General features: G+C 47.8%; 3 protein-coding genes across 3 annotated transcripts; 1 reads left to right on the forward strand and 2 right to left on the reverse strand.

Annotated features, from left to right (window-relative positions):
* Positions 1-275: 275 nt before the first annotated feature.
* Positions 276-2,680, reverse strand: BC939DRAFT_488707 (uncharacterized protein; the record flags this gene model as incomplete). Its single annotated transcript, XM_051559385.1, has 4 exons — positions 276-1,214; positions 1,348-1,434; positions 1,554-1,845; positions 2,608-2,680. 4 exons carry the CDS (start codon positions 2,678-2,680, stop codon positions 512-514), a joined length of 1,155 nt encoding a protein of 384 aa, XP_051417315.1. The 3' UTR covers positions 276-511.
* Positions 2,681-7,690: 5,010 nt separating this feature from the next.
* On the forward strand, positions 7,691-8,677 carry BC939DRAFT_97186 (uncharacterized protein). Its single transcript, XM_051562032.1, has 3 exons — positions 7,691-7,825; positions 7,912-8,057; positions 8,150-8,677. The coding sequence occupies exons 1-3, from the start codon at positions 7,819-7,821 to the stop codon at positions 8,495-8,497; spliced, it is 501 nt and encodes a 166-aa protein (XP_051417316.1). The 5' UTR covers positions 7,691-7,818; the 3' UTR covers positions 8,498-8,677.
* A 3,930-nt stretch (positions 8,678-12,607) lies between these two features.
* Positions 12,608-17,714, reverse strand: BC939DRAFT_498271 (C2 domain-containing protein; the record flags this gene model as incomplete). The annotated part of the gene is made up of 8 exons (XM_051559792.1): positions 12,608-13,543; positions 13,644-13,819; positions 13,933-15,605; positions 15,743-16,008; positions 16,116-16,418; positions 16,520-16,750; positions 16,883-16,962; positions 17,090-17,714. 8 exons carry the CDS (start codon positions 17,712-17,714, stop codon positions 12,608-12,610), a joined length of 4,290 nt encoding a protein of 1,429 aa, XP_051417317.1.
* Positions 17,715-17,955: the final 241 nt, after the last annotated feature.

The raw sequence follows: 17,955 nt of genomic DNA on the forward strand, positions 1-17,955 counted from the left end.
TAATGCAATGATCATATTGTTGGCCAGCAGCCACCAAGGGTACGCAGGATTTGATATTAGGTTTTGGGGTTGTGCCTGTATAAAAGGAGGATCGAAGCTAGCGGTCTTTTGTTCCTTGTTCCAGTTGAACAAGAAGACCGTTGTGCTGATCACTCGCTACAGGTACCCTTTTGCTTAGATATATCAATAATGAATTATGGTTCCAGTTGAACAAGAAGACCGTTGTGCTGATCACTCGCTACAGTGTGCGTAGTTGTGCGTTAGACCCTTGTATTCAGTGTGGAACACAAATTATTCGAGCATTCAGATTGGGAGTTTCCTTACTCCATACAACTGTAAAAGAACTATCTCCAAGCGCAACAATATTTATCCGAGAAGTGTTTGGTATGAGTACTATGAGGGATGGAGGAGATGGAGATGAGCATGGAGAATGGATGTCGAAATGAGCGAAACTTGTAATCACTTTTGGTGAGCACTGTATATTATCTTCTGTTGTGGTTGGAGAGGCGGTTTAGATAGGTCGCATCTCAATATTCGCATCTCTTCCGGATCCCGCGCTCCAATGGACGTTTTCGGGAGTGGGGTCTGTCTGTTGGGTATGCTGGGTATATCCTCCCATACCATGCTCGGCACGTCTGAGCGCCAGTGTTTCCTCCCTGGGAACCTCTTGGAACTCGGCTTCGTTATTGAAGAGCTTCTGGGCCCATCCTTTCCGCTGCCTCACATTGTGTCCCTCGCCTCCAGAGAGTGAGTCCGATTTACCAGATGTGAAGGGGCGCTCGGAGGTAGGCTGCCCAAATTCAGGCATTGTCGCACCTGGGGCCACATCCGCGGTCTCCATCAGTTCCATATCGAGGTAAAACTCCTTGACCCGCTGCTCGTGCCTTTGAAGGTGGCTCACGTCCTGCCTGAGGGCTCGGATCTGTTGACGGAGGGCGACGAGTTCTTCATGATGGATCTCTTGTTGTTGCTGATGGAGGGCTGTCAGATCCTGTTGACATGGTTGGTAATTTGCTCCGCCGAGAACGAACGGTAGGGGCGCATTCGTATCTCGAGCATCCTGCTTATTGTTGTCGAGATATGTGAGAGAATTGGACTTGTCGTTATTATTTTCATTGTTGCCCTTTCTGCCGTTGGTGTACACACTCGCGATCTTGGCCCTGGTACCATTGCGCAGGACGGATTTCTGGATGATACCAAACGGTGAGAATGCTCTAATGAGAAGGAATAGAGGCGGACGAAAAAAATGTCGACGTTGATGAGGAAATTGGGAAAAAGAATCCCCCCCCCAAAAAAAAAAGAAAAGCGGCGTTCATCGCGTTTACGCTTCGTCTGAGATGACCATACCCTTTACCGAATAGCGCGTAAAAGATGGAGAGGATAATCGAGAAGGCGCCTCCCCAGGACGAGATGGCCTCGGGAATGCTCAGCAGCCTGAAAAATCATCGGTAGCGAGAAAAAATCGAAAGAATGCTTTAGCGAGAGAGAAAGAACAGAGGGGTAACGGCGCTGCAGTGACAAGGAAAGCAAAAGTATTTGTAAAAAGGACTTACAAAACCTGACGGCTCTCAATCTGCATGTTCGGGAATTGATAATAGATGTGTGTTTTGTTCTGGTCCAAAATCACTTCGGCGTTTGACTTGACATCGTATATAGTCGCAGAGTCGTTGTACAAACCAAAGAGTCCCAAAAAGTCACTTCTCAGGACGCGCGTCGTCTCCAGTGTAGAGGTGAGCCAAGCCACGGAATTATCCTGGACAAAGGCATGCTGATACTCTCCAAAGGTTCGATCAGCAAGAGGACTCCTCCCAGTGACATAAGTGGTATTGCGGTACCGATTGTTTTCTATCGCAGGAAGAAAGATGGAGAAGAGAAAGTGCAATAAAAGACAGGAACGAGAGACGGCTTAGAAGTAATTTAAGGTAACGACATTGGGTTGATTTGGCGCTTCACAAACGTCAACTTACCAGGCGGGACGATGTAGACGACCCCGTAGGCTCTCTTTTTGACAGTGCGAGCGAAATGTTGAATCACGCGTTAAAAAGTTGACATCATAAACGGCTAGCAAAACATTGCCCACGGTGTCGTTTTTTTTTTGTTCGGTTGTACTTGCCGAAGCCAATGGGCTGCTCCCGTTGAATTCAAACATTGGCCCTACAAATCCGATTGAAGTATTTGCTGTTGGAAACGTTGAGTACATGGATCGGAAGATGTACATTTCGGTAACGTATTCGCCAACACAGGGTGTTAGGACACTCTTGTTAGCAGGAACTGTTGGTCCTTTGAGAGGGATATAGTCATAATCCCAATAAAGCGGCGTTTTGAGGGGGTCAAATGCCAGGTGTTGAGTGCAGAAGATAAGGTCCGGCATGACCATTTCCCTAGTGTTGGATGCATAGATGCTGGTCGATAGAAGAATAAATTCCCGAGCGAGGACGGTTTTGATCCTAGCCTGTGCATAATAGGTCAGCGTTCCCACTATTGCATGCAAGAACATAGTGGGTGAGTGAGCGACAATATCGCCAGATACCGAGCTACACTTTTGTGCGGGAGAAGTACTGCAATGTCGACAGAAGGTCAAGGTAGATGGTAGATGCTGTTTTGTACCTGCTCCAAGGAAGAAGAACCAGTAGAACGTGGCAAAGATAACGCCATCGGAGGCCTTTCGAAAGCGTGGCATGGCTGAGTGTGATGAGGTACTGAAGGTTTTGACGAACGAAGACCGGGTGGATGGCGGGTTTAATGAAGAGCAAATGGAAGAAAGAGACGAAAAGGAATAAAAGGATAGGAGGATAACAGTAAACGCAAATAGCAAAAGAAGATGGGAGGATGAGCCGTTTTTTTTCGCAATACTGAGTAAGGCCTCTGCCAAGATAGAAAGCTGAATTGAAGGAACCAAGTAAAACTAAATAAGGGCGAAGAAGATCGCTTGGGCAATGCAAACAAGGTTTCGGTTTTCTGATCTGCGTCCTGATTGCGACAAATCAACTATAAAAAAAAGCGGCGTGTCCCATTCTCGGATTTCGAGCATATTTTGTGTCCATGTGCCTTCATGGGCCATTTTGATCGGACTTGTGTTTTCTCCGAGGAAGTAACCAACCGCTTTGTTGTCTTCTTGGACATGTCCATGGGCATACACAATCCAAGGGGGGGCGCAGTCGAAGGCGACGGGATCCATATCATGGGTTCATTCGTATCTCGGCTACCCTTGGCTCTGCCCTTTGGCCCGATCGCGACCGATCTACTTTTCATCCCTCCCGCAGTACTCTCAACAACAGCATCTGCGTGTTTGCTTGTGTATTGCTTGACACTGTTATTCCGTTAGCTTTCTTGACAAACACAAGCAGTCATGGCGACGACAATAGAGGCTCCTCGAGTTCTCTTTCCTCCCGTCGCCCTTTCACTCTCGCTCTCTTTTCCCGGTTCACAAATATGGCTTGAGAGCAGCATTTTTTATATGTTATCCTTTTGAGAGGCCGCTCATGGTCCTCACACCCTAATACAGAAATGGCATAACGCGATCGAACCCCAAAAGTCGACACCAGCGCTGAACAAAGTTGTCGCGATCGACCAGGTACGGCCACTTCGTTGCTCATGAGAAAAAGTGCCGCAGTGAAATGGTCGTTCCGCGCACGGGGACGATAAACCAGTACAGTCCATGTTTACAATAAGCTACATTTTGTAGCTTATTATGAATTTTGGTATCAAAACTTTACTCTCACTGGCCGAGGTCTATATAGCATTGTGGTCATGGTTCGATCTCATAGACATATGGCATACGGCCCAATGAGAGTAAAATTTTGATATATTTTCGAACTGACAGAATACCAAAATTCACAATAAGCTATATTTTGTAGCTTATTGTAAACGTGGACTGTACAGTGTGGATTCATACTTGCGGTGCGGAGATGTCCCACAAGGTTGTAAATTAGAGACCTTCTATATCTATACTGTATCTGCTATTTACACTAATATTTGTATCGCGTTGAGCTTGGCAGCTTCATTGGTCAGGAAAATTGCCTAACAGCACTCCGCTTGTCCATGTATCCATCTCCGTGGGTCTGGGCTTTTCCTACTGTGACAGACAGAGCTTAAACACTTCCTTCTCTCACTTACTGCTTATCACCCCTCAGGTTTTCGTCAATGAAACCCTTATTCAAGCATTCTCATGTGTTGTGGTGTCATTATTAGTGGCTGTGCCGCTTTGTGACTATCAAACGGTGGAAATGCTGCAAACTATGTTACTGCTGTAATTCGATCCATGCATTCCAACGGTCGCAAGCTTGTTTAACACAGGACACATCCCTTCTTAATCTTGGGTTTAATCTGTTTGGCATAATGTTCCAAATTAAGGCAGGTCTTCTCTTTCATTCTACAGTGTGAGATATGGTATTGATCGAAGCTCTGTGGAACATCGCGTGCACGGAATTTTTGTTTTTGCACTTTACACGCTGATGAATGAGGCTCAGACGAAGGAGATACAAGAATAGGTTGGCTATTTTCTGTCTTGCGGCGAACGCGTCAACTCGACCAAGAAAAGAGGAATCCAAAGCGAGAAAAGGAAAAAAAATTGGTTAGACAGAGTCCTAATCAATTGCTTCGGGTATCACGCGCTGGTAAACAGCCAGGAAACATATGGGAAAAAACAATAGTTGTCTGTACAACACTCGATCCATTAAAGCGCAAGTGGCGTCGATCCGGCCGGTAGACCTCCTCGACACGGGTTCTGCAATGACCACCCCACCATTAGAAGGACATAGTCCAGGACCATGCCTTCCTTTCACAGTGCAGCCAGTTTGAATGAAAACGAAAGGGAATCGAGTGTGCGTGTGTGGGAGGAGAGAATGGGAAGCACTGACCTTTGGCAACAGATGTCGGAAAGGGAGATGACTGAGATGATGAAGCGATGTTGAAGACTTGTGGACCATGGCGAAAAGCTCGTTAGAGCCGTATGCTATGACGCAATTTGAGCGCCCATTGCCCTGCTTTCTCTTTGAGAAGTGAGGCCCTTGCCATCATTTGTGTCCTGTCCATTGTCCATTGTTCTTCGTCCATCACACCCACACGCGCCAGCATCCACCCATCCTTCCTTCCAGTCCCGACTGTTCTGACTCCTCTAATCCTCGACTCTGCTATCACACTCTCGTTTCTACACACTCCATCCGTGTCTTGGCCCATCGCGCGGCCCATTACATCCTTCTCCTCTCGGTCGATTGCAACGTCATTGTCGCGAAACTTCATTTATTTCATTTACAAAAAGGTAACATGTTACAGTACTCATCCTCTCCCCCCGAAGAGCGAGTATGACGTCGTTCGGCACGCCCAGCCGTTCCAGTATCTTTGACCGCATTTCCGGTTATTGGGAACCTGTGGATCGTTGGGAATGTGTTAATTGGTCAAACAGCGGGTGAAGCCTCCCTTTTCAGGGTTGATGATGCACCAGCACTATTCACTCGTTTGCCTTGTGAGAGTGTAATGGTTGCGTTGGTTGGCTTAGCGACTTCGCCTCTAAGCTGTTGAACAAGGATCCCACAAGTCCTTGGTCACTGTTGCTTCTTTTAAAGGCTGCTCGATCCATCTCTTCACCGTACCATTTTTCTATGCCAGCACGCCCAACCGTTCCAGTATCTTTGACTGCATCTCTGGTCATTGAGAACCTATGGATCGTTGGGAATGTGTCAATTGGTCGAACAACGGGTGAAGCCTCCCCTGCCATTAGGGTCGGTGATATACCAGCGTTCTTTACACTCGTTCGCCGTGTGAGAGTGAAAGACATGTTGGTTGGCTTAGTGGCCCTCACGAAAACATATTGAACAAGGATCGCACACAGCCTTGGTCATGTTTGTTGACGTGATATTCTTTGACATGCACATTCGGAAATGGCTTTGTTTGATGAATCTGATACTGATGCAGCAATTATCCAACGTTTAGACTCCATATAATGGGCGGTCACCGAAAGAATCGCGCTGACAAGAAGGTCGACAAGGTCGACTGGCAAGCATCGCTGAATAGTCTTCGCACTGGCGTTTCTTATTTTACAGCATTGCCCAATGTTCTTTTTGCGTGTCCTCGCGGATACTTTGAACATCGACATATGATGACGGAATCAAAGGAAGCCATCATTCATGAGTGGGAGGAATGGATGGTCGAGTTCTCGAAAAGCGAAGTCCAAGTTCTTCGAGATGTTGGTGCCAAGGTTCACAACATCGACGACGATGCTCAGTCCGTTCTTGCGAATCGCATTGTGAAGAACCATAAAGTCAACCTGTTACAAGAGAGTTCAGAGCAAGTTCATCACGTCAGCAAGGAACTTACAATGATGGTCCGCAATGGTAAGGCCCCTTCCTCATGAGATCGCTTGTTGTCTACAGCTTATTATTGTCACGAATGTCTGATATCTACTTCTTTAGCACCGGCTCCTTTGTCCACCGGTGGTATGACCTCTGACCTCCACAGCAAGTCTCTGTCCACCGATGCTCTGTTTTCGCCTCACATCAATTCGTCGTCCACTGTTGAGGCTTCGTTGTCCTCATCGTCATCGAAAAGTCGTGAGAGACCGGGAGATTCTCTGGTGGAAGCGATAAAGCGGCGTCGGCTCGAAAAGGGACACGCCACATTTAGGTCGCTTGTGGACATTGCCCATGCCATGGTATGCTTTGCTCTTGCTCTTGCTTCAAAAATACCATGGGATTGATTGTCGGGGCGAGTACTTTTGACGCTGACTCTTTGCTCTTCACTTTTACAGCACTTTGGGATATATGAGGCGTTACCCGAGTCCACAGCAGTACAGGACAATCTTTCCCCAAGACACCAGACTCTATGCCGCCTGTCTCTGTCATACCTCAAGAAAGCGAACAATAGGACCAAATACACAAATCCAGAGTACTCTATCGCTCAAGGACGTGTTGTAAGTTAAATTCTCTGTGTTCTATGGTTTTGACTCAAGATGACCGTTACTGACCCTGTATCTTGTTATGTTGTCTAGTGTTTCTCTCTCAGGAGTCTGGAACATGTTCTGTCAAGATGCGAATGCTGCCTTCAAGGATGACTACGAGCGAGGACTGGATGCCTGCGCTGTCAAAGAGCTCAACAATCCAGACATGGGGTTTGCTGCTATCGTTGCACCCTTGGTGGAGATGGCCGAGTGTGCAGCGAAGACGGACACTGGAGTGAAGGCACAGCCGATCATTAGCAAGATTTACCAAATCCAGGCTACACCAGGCTCGGAGCCTTATTGCCGTTCTCTTGACGCTCTCAAAACAATGTAAACAGTTGTGGATGAATTACTTATTATGGATATTATGGAGATACTGCTCTACCAATCAGTAATACTAACTCTAGGTTGTAACTTAGCCTCAAGCATGCAGAGCGACCTTTGTCTGGCCGAACAAAGGACGCATCAGAGGGAGATGCTGTCAGTCTGTGGTCAGCCATTTTCCGAGAGCAGTTGCCGGCAACAGCTTGTTTGGCGTTGAACCTGTAAGTGATGCGATCATGTCCTGCCAAAGATTTCTGTTGAGTGAAGCCTGTTGCTAATATTGATTTTATGGAACGAATTTTCTGTAGTGGTGAACAGGGCCTCACGGCTGCCAGACAATCGAACTTGGATCTATTGGACATCTTTGGCATCAACGCAGGAACGCGAAAATGTGATTCCACTATGACCGTTGAAGACCTCGAGGTTGCCAATTTCGAATTGAAGAAGGCGTTGTGTACTGATGTCAAAGACGACATTCAGCTTCACAGGACTATCAAGGCCATGAAGCCAATTATATTATTGTTGAGAAATTATGGGCTGGACTGCCCACCAATTGTTGCATGCGAGGTAAGACCCCCTTCAAGTTCATTCTCTTTGCCTTGTGCGGCCTGTCGCATTTCCTAACTGTGATGGCATCTATCGACTGTGTATAGGGATGGAGGCAACAACATTTTCGATGAAAAAACTGGATGATATTTGGGTCGCTGGTCCCGCTTGCGACAAAATCATACTGCCTCAAACGGAGGCCGAGATCTTGGACTTTATGAAAAAGGATATGCATCGCCTGTTCAACCTTTTGGTAAGTGTTGTGCGAATTGTCTTGGTTTTTGGTTGTGTTTTTGCATTCACTGACGCGATGCGCCGACTATTGTCCTTGTATTATATATCTAGGCTTTGTATGATCAGTACTCAAGAGAAGTGCTTGTCAAGAAAGCGGAGTACGAGCGCCGACTTCGCAGGGGCAACAAGATGGCCTTGCCACTACCATCCGAGGAGAAGGAGTCTAGGGATCTGGAGTGGGACCCTCTCGTGCTGAACTCCCCTACCAAGCAGACCGGCAGGCGAAAGTCGATCATGGATCGACTGAAAGACGACGATGAGGAGGACTTTCCGCCAAATTCACCATCTAATCGAAAGTCGATTGCACTCAAGAGTATTGACGTTGAGGGCAGCATTGCGTCGAAGTTGCGATCCAAGCCAGGCAGGCCAAAGGCGTTTGCGGACTCATACACTTGTTAGGGTCTCGGGTCGGGTTGCCGGTATCGGGCCAGCGAAGACCATGTATAAAAAAAAGAGACAAATTACCAGCATTGTAAATAGCAGTAACCAGCCATCGTTGGGTCCGATGCGTTGTTGAAGCTGGTGCTCTGGTGCTCGCTCTTCACTGTCAAATGAATCATCTGGGTTGAGAGATACATTCAATCGAGTCTCTCTTCCCTTTCTCTCTCCCGCACACACTCACATACCCTCTCTCTCAAACGATCTCGCTAAGCTGGAGTGTGAACTAGGACCACCAGAGAACCTTATTGGAAGATGCCTGGCTTGGCACTGAACTGGACTACCAAAGTATTCCTAGGAAGATCAGAGAAGGTATCAAGTTCAAAGGAGGAAGTACAATGTACGAGAGAACACCCAATTGGTCGCTAAGTTCAACTTAAAATAAAAACACGAGTCGTTCAAATGAGGCGAGCATATTACGGTCGTTATATAATGATGAGGAACAAATATATGAGAACAAGAATACCACTATTTGAAAGAGGATGAACGAACATTAATTCAAAAAATGATGAGCACAATCAAGACGAGCGAAGCCAACCACCAACCCGATCCCCATGCCATTTAAGTCAGAATACAAACAGCTACTATCCGGCCTGGAGCAGCTCATCGTTCTCACGATCCTCAATGATGACGATGAAGGAACAGAGGATGCAATCGCAAAGCTGAAAATCAGAAGAGCACGCGGATACTAGCTGTGGGCAGAGGCAAATGAAATCTGCCATAGTGACGAGGTTTGAAAGGGCGGATTATAAGGCGCGTTTGTGTACAAAGTGTTTGGCTAATGAGTACGCGTTTGATTTTGCGAATGTCAAAGTTTGAAGCCCCCTAATACAGTATAAAAATCTCCTCTATTCTGCATGCTATGCGCGTTCACAACAAGGTCAAACCCCAGCAGCTCACGTTCCCTATTAGTGTCAGCCGCCGCCTTTGACAACTCCCGCTTGTTCCTAGGGTGATCCGGCTCTCACAAAGCCGGATCATCACAAGTTGTAATCAAGAAAGTCAAGATGTTAGTGTATACACTACATAACTGTGCAACGCATAAAAAAATAGAGATCCCCCTTGGTCAAAGACATGTTAAAGTAAGCAGATCGTGTCTACGTATTCAGTACATCATCATCGTATAACCAGCCACCCTAATGGTCAACCAAGAGCAGCGGCTAAACGATTTTGCATTGAACAAGCAGACTTTCGGCGCGAACCCGTGAGTTTTCGCCGTGATTTCTTACTGCGCCCAACCACCCAGTCGACCAATTAACTGTCAGAAGGGAACTGTCGTAGCGCTTCCTATACCAAGGGAGTTTTCATGCTCATTTAAAAAAACACATGGGCTTTCGCTGGGCTCACCTATGACTTTGGTGCATGATGGTGAAGAGCTGTTTGAAGTTTGGATGAGATGTGATTCCTTTGCAAGTGACTGCATTGGATACATATTCACAGAAGAGCATCAAATTACACATTAGTAAACGTTATCAAGAGAAGCCGCTGAGACACCAGACACATTCGTATAATCACTTACTAAACATTATTTATCTCCTGCTACGTGATGTTGTCCTTGCATAGCTCGATATGTGCGTTTACAGCGAGCCGGTGGACGTTGGGTAGTCTGCGGTGGAGGGCACGTCTGAAAGAGAGTTGGGCTTTACATCCGGTGCCTACAATAAGGTGACAGGCCACGACGAACGTAGTTCAGTTTCAAAAACCCGGAATAATAATAATAATAAGAAGAAGAAGAAGAAGAAGAAGAAAAAGAAATGCAGTACCTTGCTGGAGATGTAAGCAAAGAGGTCGAACAAGGGCGGCCCTCAAATAACTTCGAAGGCGCTGTTTCCCCTGCGTCGCTTGGCGGCATTGTGGCCATCGCTGCTGCCGTTAGCGGTACCTTCACTACCTCCGCTGGCGATACAAGCAGGATCGTTTCTGCTGTTATTGCCACTGTTGCTATCGCTGCTGCTGCTGCTACCACCGTTGCTACTGTTTGAAAACGGGAGGTCTCTATGAAGAGAGAACCATAAACCATAAAAAAAAAATGCGTCTCGTGCCTTAGCAAATCGTCCCTGGCTTCGGAGTTATCATCAAACGCGCGACGCGTTTTTTTTTTCTTTTACCTGCTCGGCCACCGCTTCCTCTTCTATCTTTCTTGAGCTCCAGTAATCCTTCCTTTCCTGCCGATGTTGATCCCAATCCTGTTGCAGCTCGATTCTTCTGGTGTAAGGTTTCATATTTGCAATGAATCTCTTCCAGGAGTCGCTGACAAACCCGAGGTATGCAGAAGAGACTTTGGAGAATTTGAAATAACCCAGGGCTGTCGCTTTTTCTCCACTAGTCAAGCAGAGCTCATAGTAGGTTGCAGGATTGGTTGAGGTGGTCATGATGGTACCGTTGTGGAGAATTGCACCCTTGCTGATTTGGAGCTTGTAAGGCTGCGTGTAAAAGGACTCATTGATGAAGACAAAAAAAAAAGTTAGTCAACAATTTACCTCAAAGACTCTTCGCTGGGCTTCATGTCAAACAGCTTACTAACAAGGCACCCGGGAGTGCACCCATCTGAAGACCACTGTTGCCATAGCCACTTCCGGCCCGGCAGAACCCGAAGTATATCTGCTGGAGATAAAGAAGCGGGGCACCTTTGACAAGGAATTATGTGTGGGGGCAAAAGAAATACAAGCACGTACGTTTCCAAGAGGAGACAGAGGAGTTTGGAAGGGTCGGCGCCCGTGGAAACGATGAGATAGACGAACGGCTGAGGTGGTAGAAAGGATGGAAAGGATGGAAAGGATGGAGTTGTGGGATGGATGAGAGAGGCGAGAAAGCGGGGCGATGGAGACGTCTTTTCTCTTTCCTCACCCTGCACATCCTCATGTCCTCACATCGCTTTCTCAACCTCCTTCTGCCTCGTGCGGCCGTCTCTTCTCTGTAACAGACCCATCGCATCGACACCCGCTTGCCAGTAAGAATTCTGGGAATCGGACCTACGCGTTGCTGGTCGGGAAGTAATCATTTGGGGCTCTCTTTCTTCTTCTCTCTTACACTTCTTTCTCTCAATCCTTTTTATCCCATTTTTTTTTTTTACCTGGTCAGATCATACGTTGTGTTGGCATTTTGCCTATTTATTTTTCGCCAGCAAGGAAATTCATGGTTTGGGACACACCACTTCCGACGGCCGTTGAGATTGCTCGCCATGGATTAAAGAGCTTTTTATTGTGGACTCAGACAGGAAGGGGTTTTCCCCTTTCTCATCAGCCAGCACAGAACCGTGATTGCGAGGACCTACGCTGGTGACCCCACAATGGTTAGACCACATGCATCGATACACTCCTTCAGCAAAGGACCAACCCACTCTGTTGAGCCGCTTTGCGAGACTATTTATTTGGTTAGATTACTCCCATCACGATGCGCAAGGACGTCAAGGACGCAATCATAACCGCCAAAGGGCTTACGAATCCACAATACTTTGAAGACATCCGACCATTCAACTACAACGTCGCTGCATACTGTGTTCCCTGCGGGAAGGAGGCATCAGACAAGGGATTGGAGCGAGAGTGGACTTCAGTCCTTCTGCGAATGGAAGCTAGCAACGTTAAAATCTTCCGTGAGACGGGTGACGAGGTCTCTTGCAGAAGAGGCCTAATGTCTTGCTGTATTGTCATAAAGGAGAGGGAAAGAGACATGGGTTTAGCGGGCTAAGGCGTGGTATGTCGGATAGAAAAATAAAATACCGGGTCATTCGTACTCACCAGAGAGCGGGGTACCAGGAAGAGAGACTTGAATAGAGTAGGCGGGAACAGCTAATAAAGAATAATGAACAATTCTTGCGTTTTTATGTCAAGCTGAATTGAAGGGGTACATCGATCCCATAATTTGACATAACCATTAATCCATTTCCTCTGGGACGGTATGGTGTGATAAACATTGAAAGGAAAAATCCTGTTTCGTCTGAATCTGCTTTCTTTTCTTGGTCTATTCATTCATACATCTTAATAGGTAGATTGACGACCCAGAAGTGGCCTAGCCAACTAGCAAGAGCCTTTGAGACATGATTTATTCATAGTGCAGGATCTGCGTATGTCTCTACTGACCAGAGCTCGGCTCAAACTCGAGAGCAAGATGGAGTCGTCCACCAGTACCGCCCAGGGCTGCCCAGAAATCGGCGCGGTTTTGACCTGAGGGTCCTTCGGCTCCTGGCTGGATGTATTCCCACACCGGAATGTCACAGTCGCCCAAGTCCTTGTTTCCACCAAGGGTATTGTGGTCCTTGACCAGGCAGTTCATTGTAATAGGATGTCCACCCTGGACTTTGACGACAACAGATTCGTTCCAGTTGGGTGCAAGGGTCTCCTTCTTCACCTTGGTCTTCAACACGCTTTGTCCGTTGACTGCAACCTTCACATAGGGATCGCTAGAACCACTCCTGTCGACGCCCAATAGTCCGTCTGCCTCAACAACATGGATAGTCAGATTACCTGGTGCACCGACTGCATGCGACTGATCAGCACTCACTGCAGGTGCACCCATGCCTGCTGAACTGGAAGGATCAATGCCGTGTTGGGATCCAGACTTGTCTGCTCGTCTATGAAGACCAACAGCAGATGCACCAGCAGAGAGACCACCAAAGACGCCTTTACCCACTGCGCCGACACCCTTGATCGCACCCTTCCCGACAGCTCCTGTAACACCCATCGCTCCTTGCCCTACAGCACCAACTCCACCAGCGACAGCGCCCACTCCTGCCATTCCAGCATGGCCGATTGCGTTCACTCCTCCGCCCAGGAACGTTGCACCGAACCCCGACTTGCGCTTGTTGGACGACAGAAACTCGGGCATGAATTTCACACGCAACAGAACCTCGCCCTGATTGTGCTTATTCTGCAAAGGGACCAGGAAATCATTGGGAAGAACTAGTTGGATGCTACGAAGATCGATTGTGCCCACTCCGAGGGACTTTGCAGTCGACACTTGGTTCCAGTCAAAGACCTCAAAGGACAGCTGGTCGTCTGCGCGGGATACCTGCGTGACAAAAATGTTATATAGACAATGATGAGAAACAGCACAATACAGTCAAGACATCACTTGTAAGCAAAGTGCTCAATATCCGACGAATACTTACAATAGGGAGAACAAAATTCTCATTGTATTCTGGATTGAGAGTCTTTTTGATGACCTCAGACTTGTAGACGTCTTTACCATTCACCTTGAAGATCAGGTATGGATCGCTGGCACCGGAGCGGTCAGCTGCGATCAAGTTTCTGGCCCTGATTAAGTTAATGGTAAGGTTGCCCATATCTTTGTGAAAAGAATGGAAAGAACGCAAGAAAAACAACGTGCTTTGTTAGCTTGGATTCTTCAATCCAGTTAACAACAAGAAGATACTCCTTCTTTTCCTTTTGAAGACTTACTATCGAGACGCTCCTTGGGTAAGAGCTCAATCGGGACAGGCAGGTATTTAAACTTGAGCTGAATGCTACCTCGCTGGCTGCCCCTGTCGAGCAAAGGAAGGCTCGCCATATCTTTAGGATAGTCCTCCAGTAATGATCGGACATGACTGGTAAACACACCGATAATGGGATCCTTTTCCATCGAGGACTTTTCTTTGACAACAACCGTCAGCTTAGCGTACTCGAGCTCCTTGACGAAAATATCGGCCACTTCGTTCCACTTGGGGGCACGGGTCTTTTGGACCTGCGATTTATATTGGTAGTAGTCGCTGTCGATATAGAACTCGCAGTATGCTCCAGATCGATCCAGATCGGCGCCAATCAACGTTGTGACGAGAATTCCAGAGTCGTACTCAAGTTCTTCGCGTGCGGAAATGGTCCCTGGGTGCAAAGTTGTGGGGGCATTGTTGGTAGTCATATCCATGGGTGCCGAGGATGCAGACGCTACATTGTAGGGTGCAACCTGTTCAGGAGCCACGCCGTTGGAGTTGGGCGCGGTTACAGACGCAAGAGGTGAAGCGGCACGCTCGTTCTCTGTGGCCTCCTGAGCGAGATCGAGAGACGGATAGAAAGAAATCTCATAATGGATCTCGCCCTTGTTAGAGCCGCCCTTCTGCTTCAGCGGTGCCCATCGATCCACTTTTGGGCGAGCGACATATCCGGCCTTGTCGGGTAATTCTTCGATGACCTCACTCACGTTGAACGATGTCTTTCCGAGAGTCCTGTCCTTGGTCACCTTCTGATAGTCATAGACCTCAAAATCAAAGACCTGCTTAACCGAGTTGACCGCCACATAGTGAATCTCATTCCACACCGGATTCAGGTTGTTTTCGATCGCCTTGGTGCGTCCATGACCGAGTCCTCTTTCTCCAGTAATGACAACGTAAGGGTCAGAGCTGCTTCCGATCTCGACGTTTCGAATGTCGCGACCAGCAAAGAACTGCACACGTAACACACCAAAGGCGGGCTTATGCACGGTCGGGTTGAGGCCCTCTCCCATGAGGATCGGCTTCCAGATAGCGGTCATCTTGATCTTTCCAGTACTATCGCCACCATTGAGTGTGGCCCACTCGACCTTGTTTTCAGTGTCCTGCAAGAGCTTGCTAGCTGAGACGCCATACGAGCCGAAAACGCTACCATCTGAAACGACATCCACTTTGATCTGAGCAGCCTGAAGATCCGTAACAAAAACATCAACGTCAGCACCCCAGGCTGGACTTGCTCCAAGCATCTTCTTTGTCTCGTGCACGATACGGCCGTTCAAGGAGATCTGGCACAGGGACTTGGTCTTGCCACTGCGAGCAATATCTTTGGCCTGTGCCAGGTTCATCGACAAGATACCCGAGTTGGACTCGACAGGGACTGCCTCGCCTCCTTCAGTAATAGGTTCAGGTTTCTGTACAGGAAAGAATGCGGCGCGAATGCGAACAGAGCCGCGCTCCTTGCCGTTTCGAAGAACTTTGCACCAAACATCGTCCTGCACAGGATCTTCCTCCAGCGACTTTAGATCAAAATTGGCCTGACCGAGTGAGGGATCCTTGCGGACGTTGTCCTTGTCAAAGATTTCCATGCACACGACCTCGTTGAGGTTGTTGATCAGAATGATGTTTGTTTCGTTCCACACCGGGTTGACGCTAAATACGATTACAAGGACAAATAGCCGGTAGCTGAGTTAGTCGACTATTACTCAATGCTGGGACTATGCCCGAACATCTTGTCCTAACTCATGAATGCATTACAAAAAAAAAAAAAAAAAAAAAAAAAAACGTACGTGTTCTTCTGAACGGCAGTCGACGCAAGCTCGGGGCGGTTGCCAAGACGAATCTTAATATATGGATCCGATTTGCCCAACATCTCAGCATTCTTAAGGTCCTTGGCGTTGTAGACCGTGAATTGAACGATACCAATGGCTGCATTCAACGCAGATCCGCCACTCATCATCTGTTCAAGGTCCAGAGTGTACACGTTCGGAGCATACATCATAGGGCCAAGGATGGCGTTTGTCTGGTCGCGAATAAATGAGTGTAGGCCTGGAATCTATTATGAGGACAAAATCCAGACAAATACTAGTTAGCAAAGATTAGAGTACCCACCCCTCGGCTAGCTGTCATTGTGCGCCAAGGAAAAAAGAGGAGAAAACATACATGTGCAATATCCATGCCAAAGGTTTCACCGCCAACTGGCTTGAGGACGTAATCAATGATCGGAGGTTCCAGAAAAGTGAAGTCGAGGGTCTTGATATGCGGAAAGTTGGATGTCAACTTCAGCTTGAGGCGAATGTAGCCCTGGAAAGAAACGTCCTCGACCAAGATTGGCATTCCAGCACCGATCATTTTGCCTCCTACGCGGATCGTCAAACAGATCTTTGGGTTGATCTGAGTGCGAAGTTGCCTTGGAGTCATGTCCTCGACATCTGTGGGAGTAAACGACACTCTCCAGTCCATCATCTAAATATATGGAATACAGTAAGGCAAGCGAGGTAAGTACATTGGTGCGATGCATTGGGTAAAGTTGGTTGTTGCTATACCAAAATAGGAGAAGCGCATACCACGACGTCGGGATCGGTCTTCGGGAACGTCTTGATGCTCTCCACACGTGGGGCCTTGGTTCCCAAAGTGAAGGTCGTCAATCGAATAGAGTCCAAGAATGCCGGTGTTTGGTCCACCAGGATGCCGTCCACGGTCTGGACAACGGTAGCACTCAGTACCGGCTCATAAATGAGCCAGAACTTTGACATAAAGTTGTTAATCCACTCTGTAGATTCTGCGTCATTCTCGAGCTGCATGAACCATCAGGAGATAAATTGTTAAACACATATTCGTGTCCAGATAAACAGCAATGTCAATGCTCAGGACAACAACAGGTACGACATCAAGGATCGCGCATCAATAGATGTCGACATAAAACTTACTGAATTGCGGATCAGCTCACGGGTGATATCATCCCTAGCATTCCGTCTGAATCGGCGGATGGAGTTCTTGTAATATGTAGCTGTACAGTCAACCAGAATGAAAAATGACAATCTCGATTAGCAACATAGTTAAACGTCTTGCTTCAAAGCTCTTGGATAAAGCGCGGGAAGATGCTATAAAAAAAATAAAAAAAGGTATTGCTGTACCTCCAAAAGCAATGATGAGAATCAAGGAGACGAATCCACCACCCAGCTTGAAGACTACATAGCACACAACCGGGAGCGTAATCACGGCAGCAGCATTCTGCCAGAAGGCGCCAAAGAGAGCACTGCTTGCAAATTCCTCCATCCAGATGGACTTGTCGCGAAATTCGTTGCTAGGGCCATCGGTGCGCTTGTACGCCTCGAGCCAGCCAATGCGGGTGACAACTGGATAGGCACCAACGACCTTGTCCTTGGGAACCTCCTTCTTATCATCCTTCTTGTCATCCTTCTTGTCCTCGTCCTTAGCCTCGCTGTTTTTCTTTTCGGTGCTATTGGAGGATTGGTCGACCTGCGTGGACTGGGGATTGGCACGATGCTGAGGCTGCTCCTCTGCTGGCAGGTCTGCCTTTGCAGCATCGAGCTTTGTAGACGAGGGCATGTCTGTGGGGCGCATGTCCGAGGGAATGACAGTTCCACCAACGGCCTTTCCCACGGCGTCGTCCAAACGCGCCTGTCCTGGGATTTGGACAGGGGGTTGGTCAATATCTGCGAGAGGCGGCGCGACACGCAACTCTTCCGCGGTTGACGGTCCGCGGTTGTTTTGCTGCTGTACAGTGAAGGGGTCCATGGGCGATAGCTGCGTCAAGTATGATCGTCAGTTGAAGTCGGGTCAGTAAAGGCACAATCTTCAGAGATGCCAGTTTAATACGAGCTGATTACTCTGCGCGACTTACCAGTGGATAGATTGGTTATTTTTCTGGAGTGGAGTGGTTTTCGCGTTCCTGGACGAACGGGCCGGGGGTGCGACGCGCTTTGGTCAGGCAGAAGAGTGGATGTGGCGGTGGTATGGACTGAGGCAAGCGTTAGGA

Source organism: Gamsiella multidivaricata (assembly GCF_025024155.1).
Source record: "Gamsiella multidivaricata strain RSA 2152 chromosome Unknown BC939scaffold_2, whole genome shotgun sequence".
Lineage (NCBI taxonomy): Eukaryota > Fungi > Mortierellomycota > Mortierellomycetes > Mortierellales > Mortierellaceae > Gamsiella > Gamsiella multidivaricata.

Bases quoted from the DNA above. Each gene is read 5' to 3' on its own strand.
- BC939DRAFT_97186 (XM_051562032.1), top strand. The intron at 8,058-8,149 runs GTAAGTGTTGTG...TTATATATCTAG, and splicing joins ATCGCCTGTTCAACCTTTTG to GCTTTGTATGATCAGTACTC.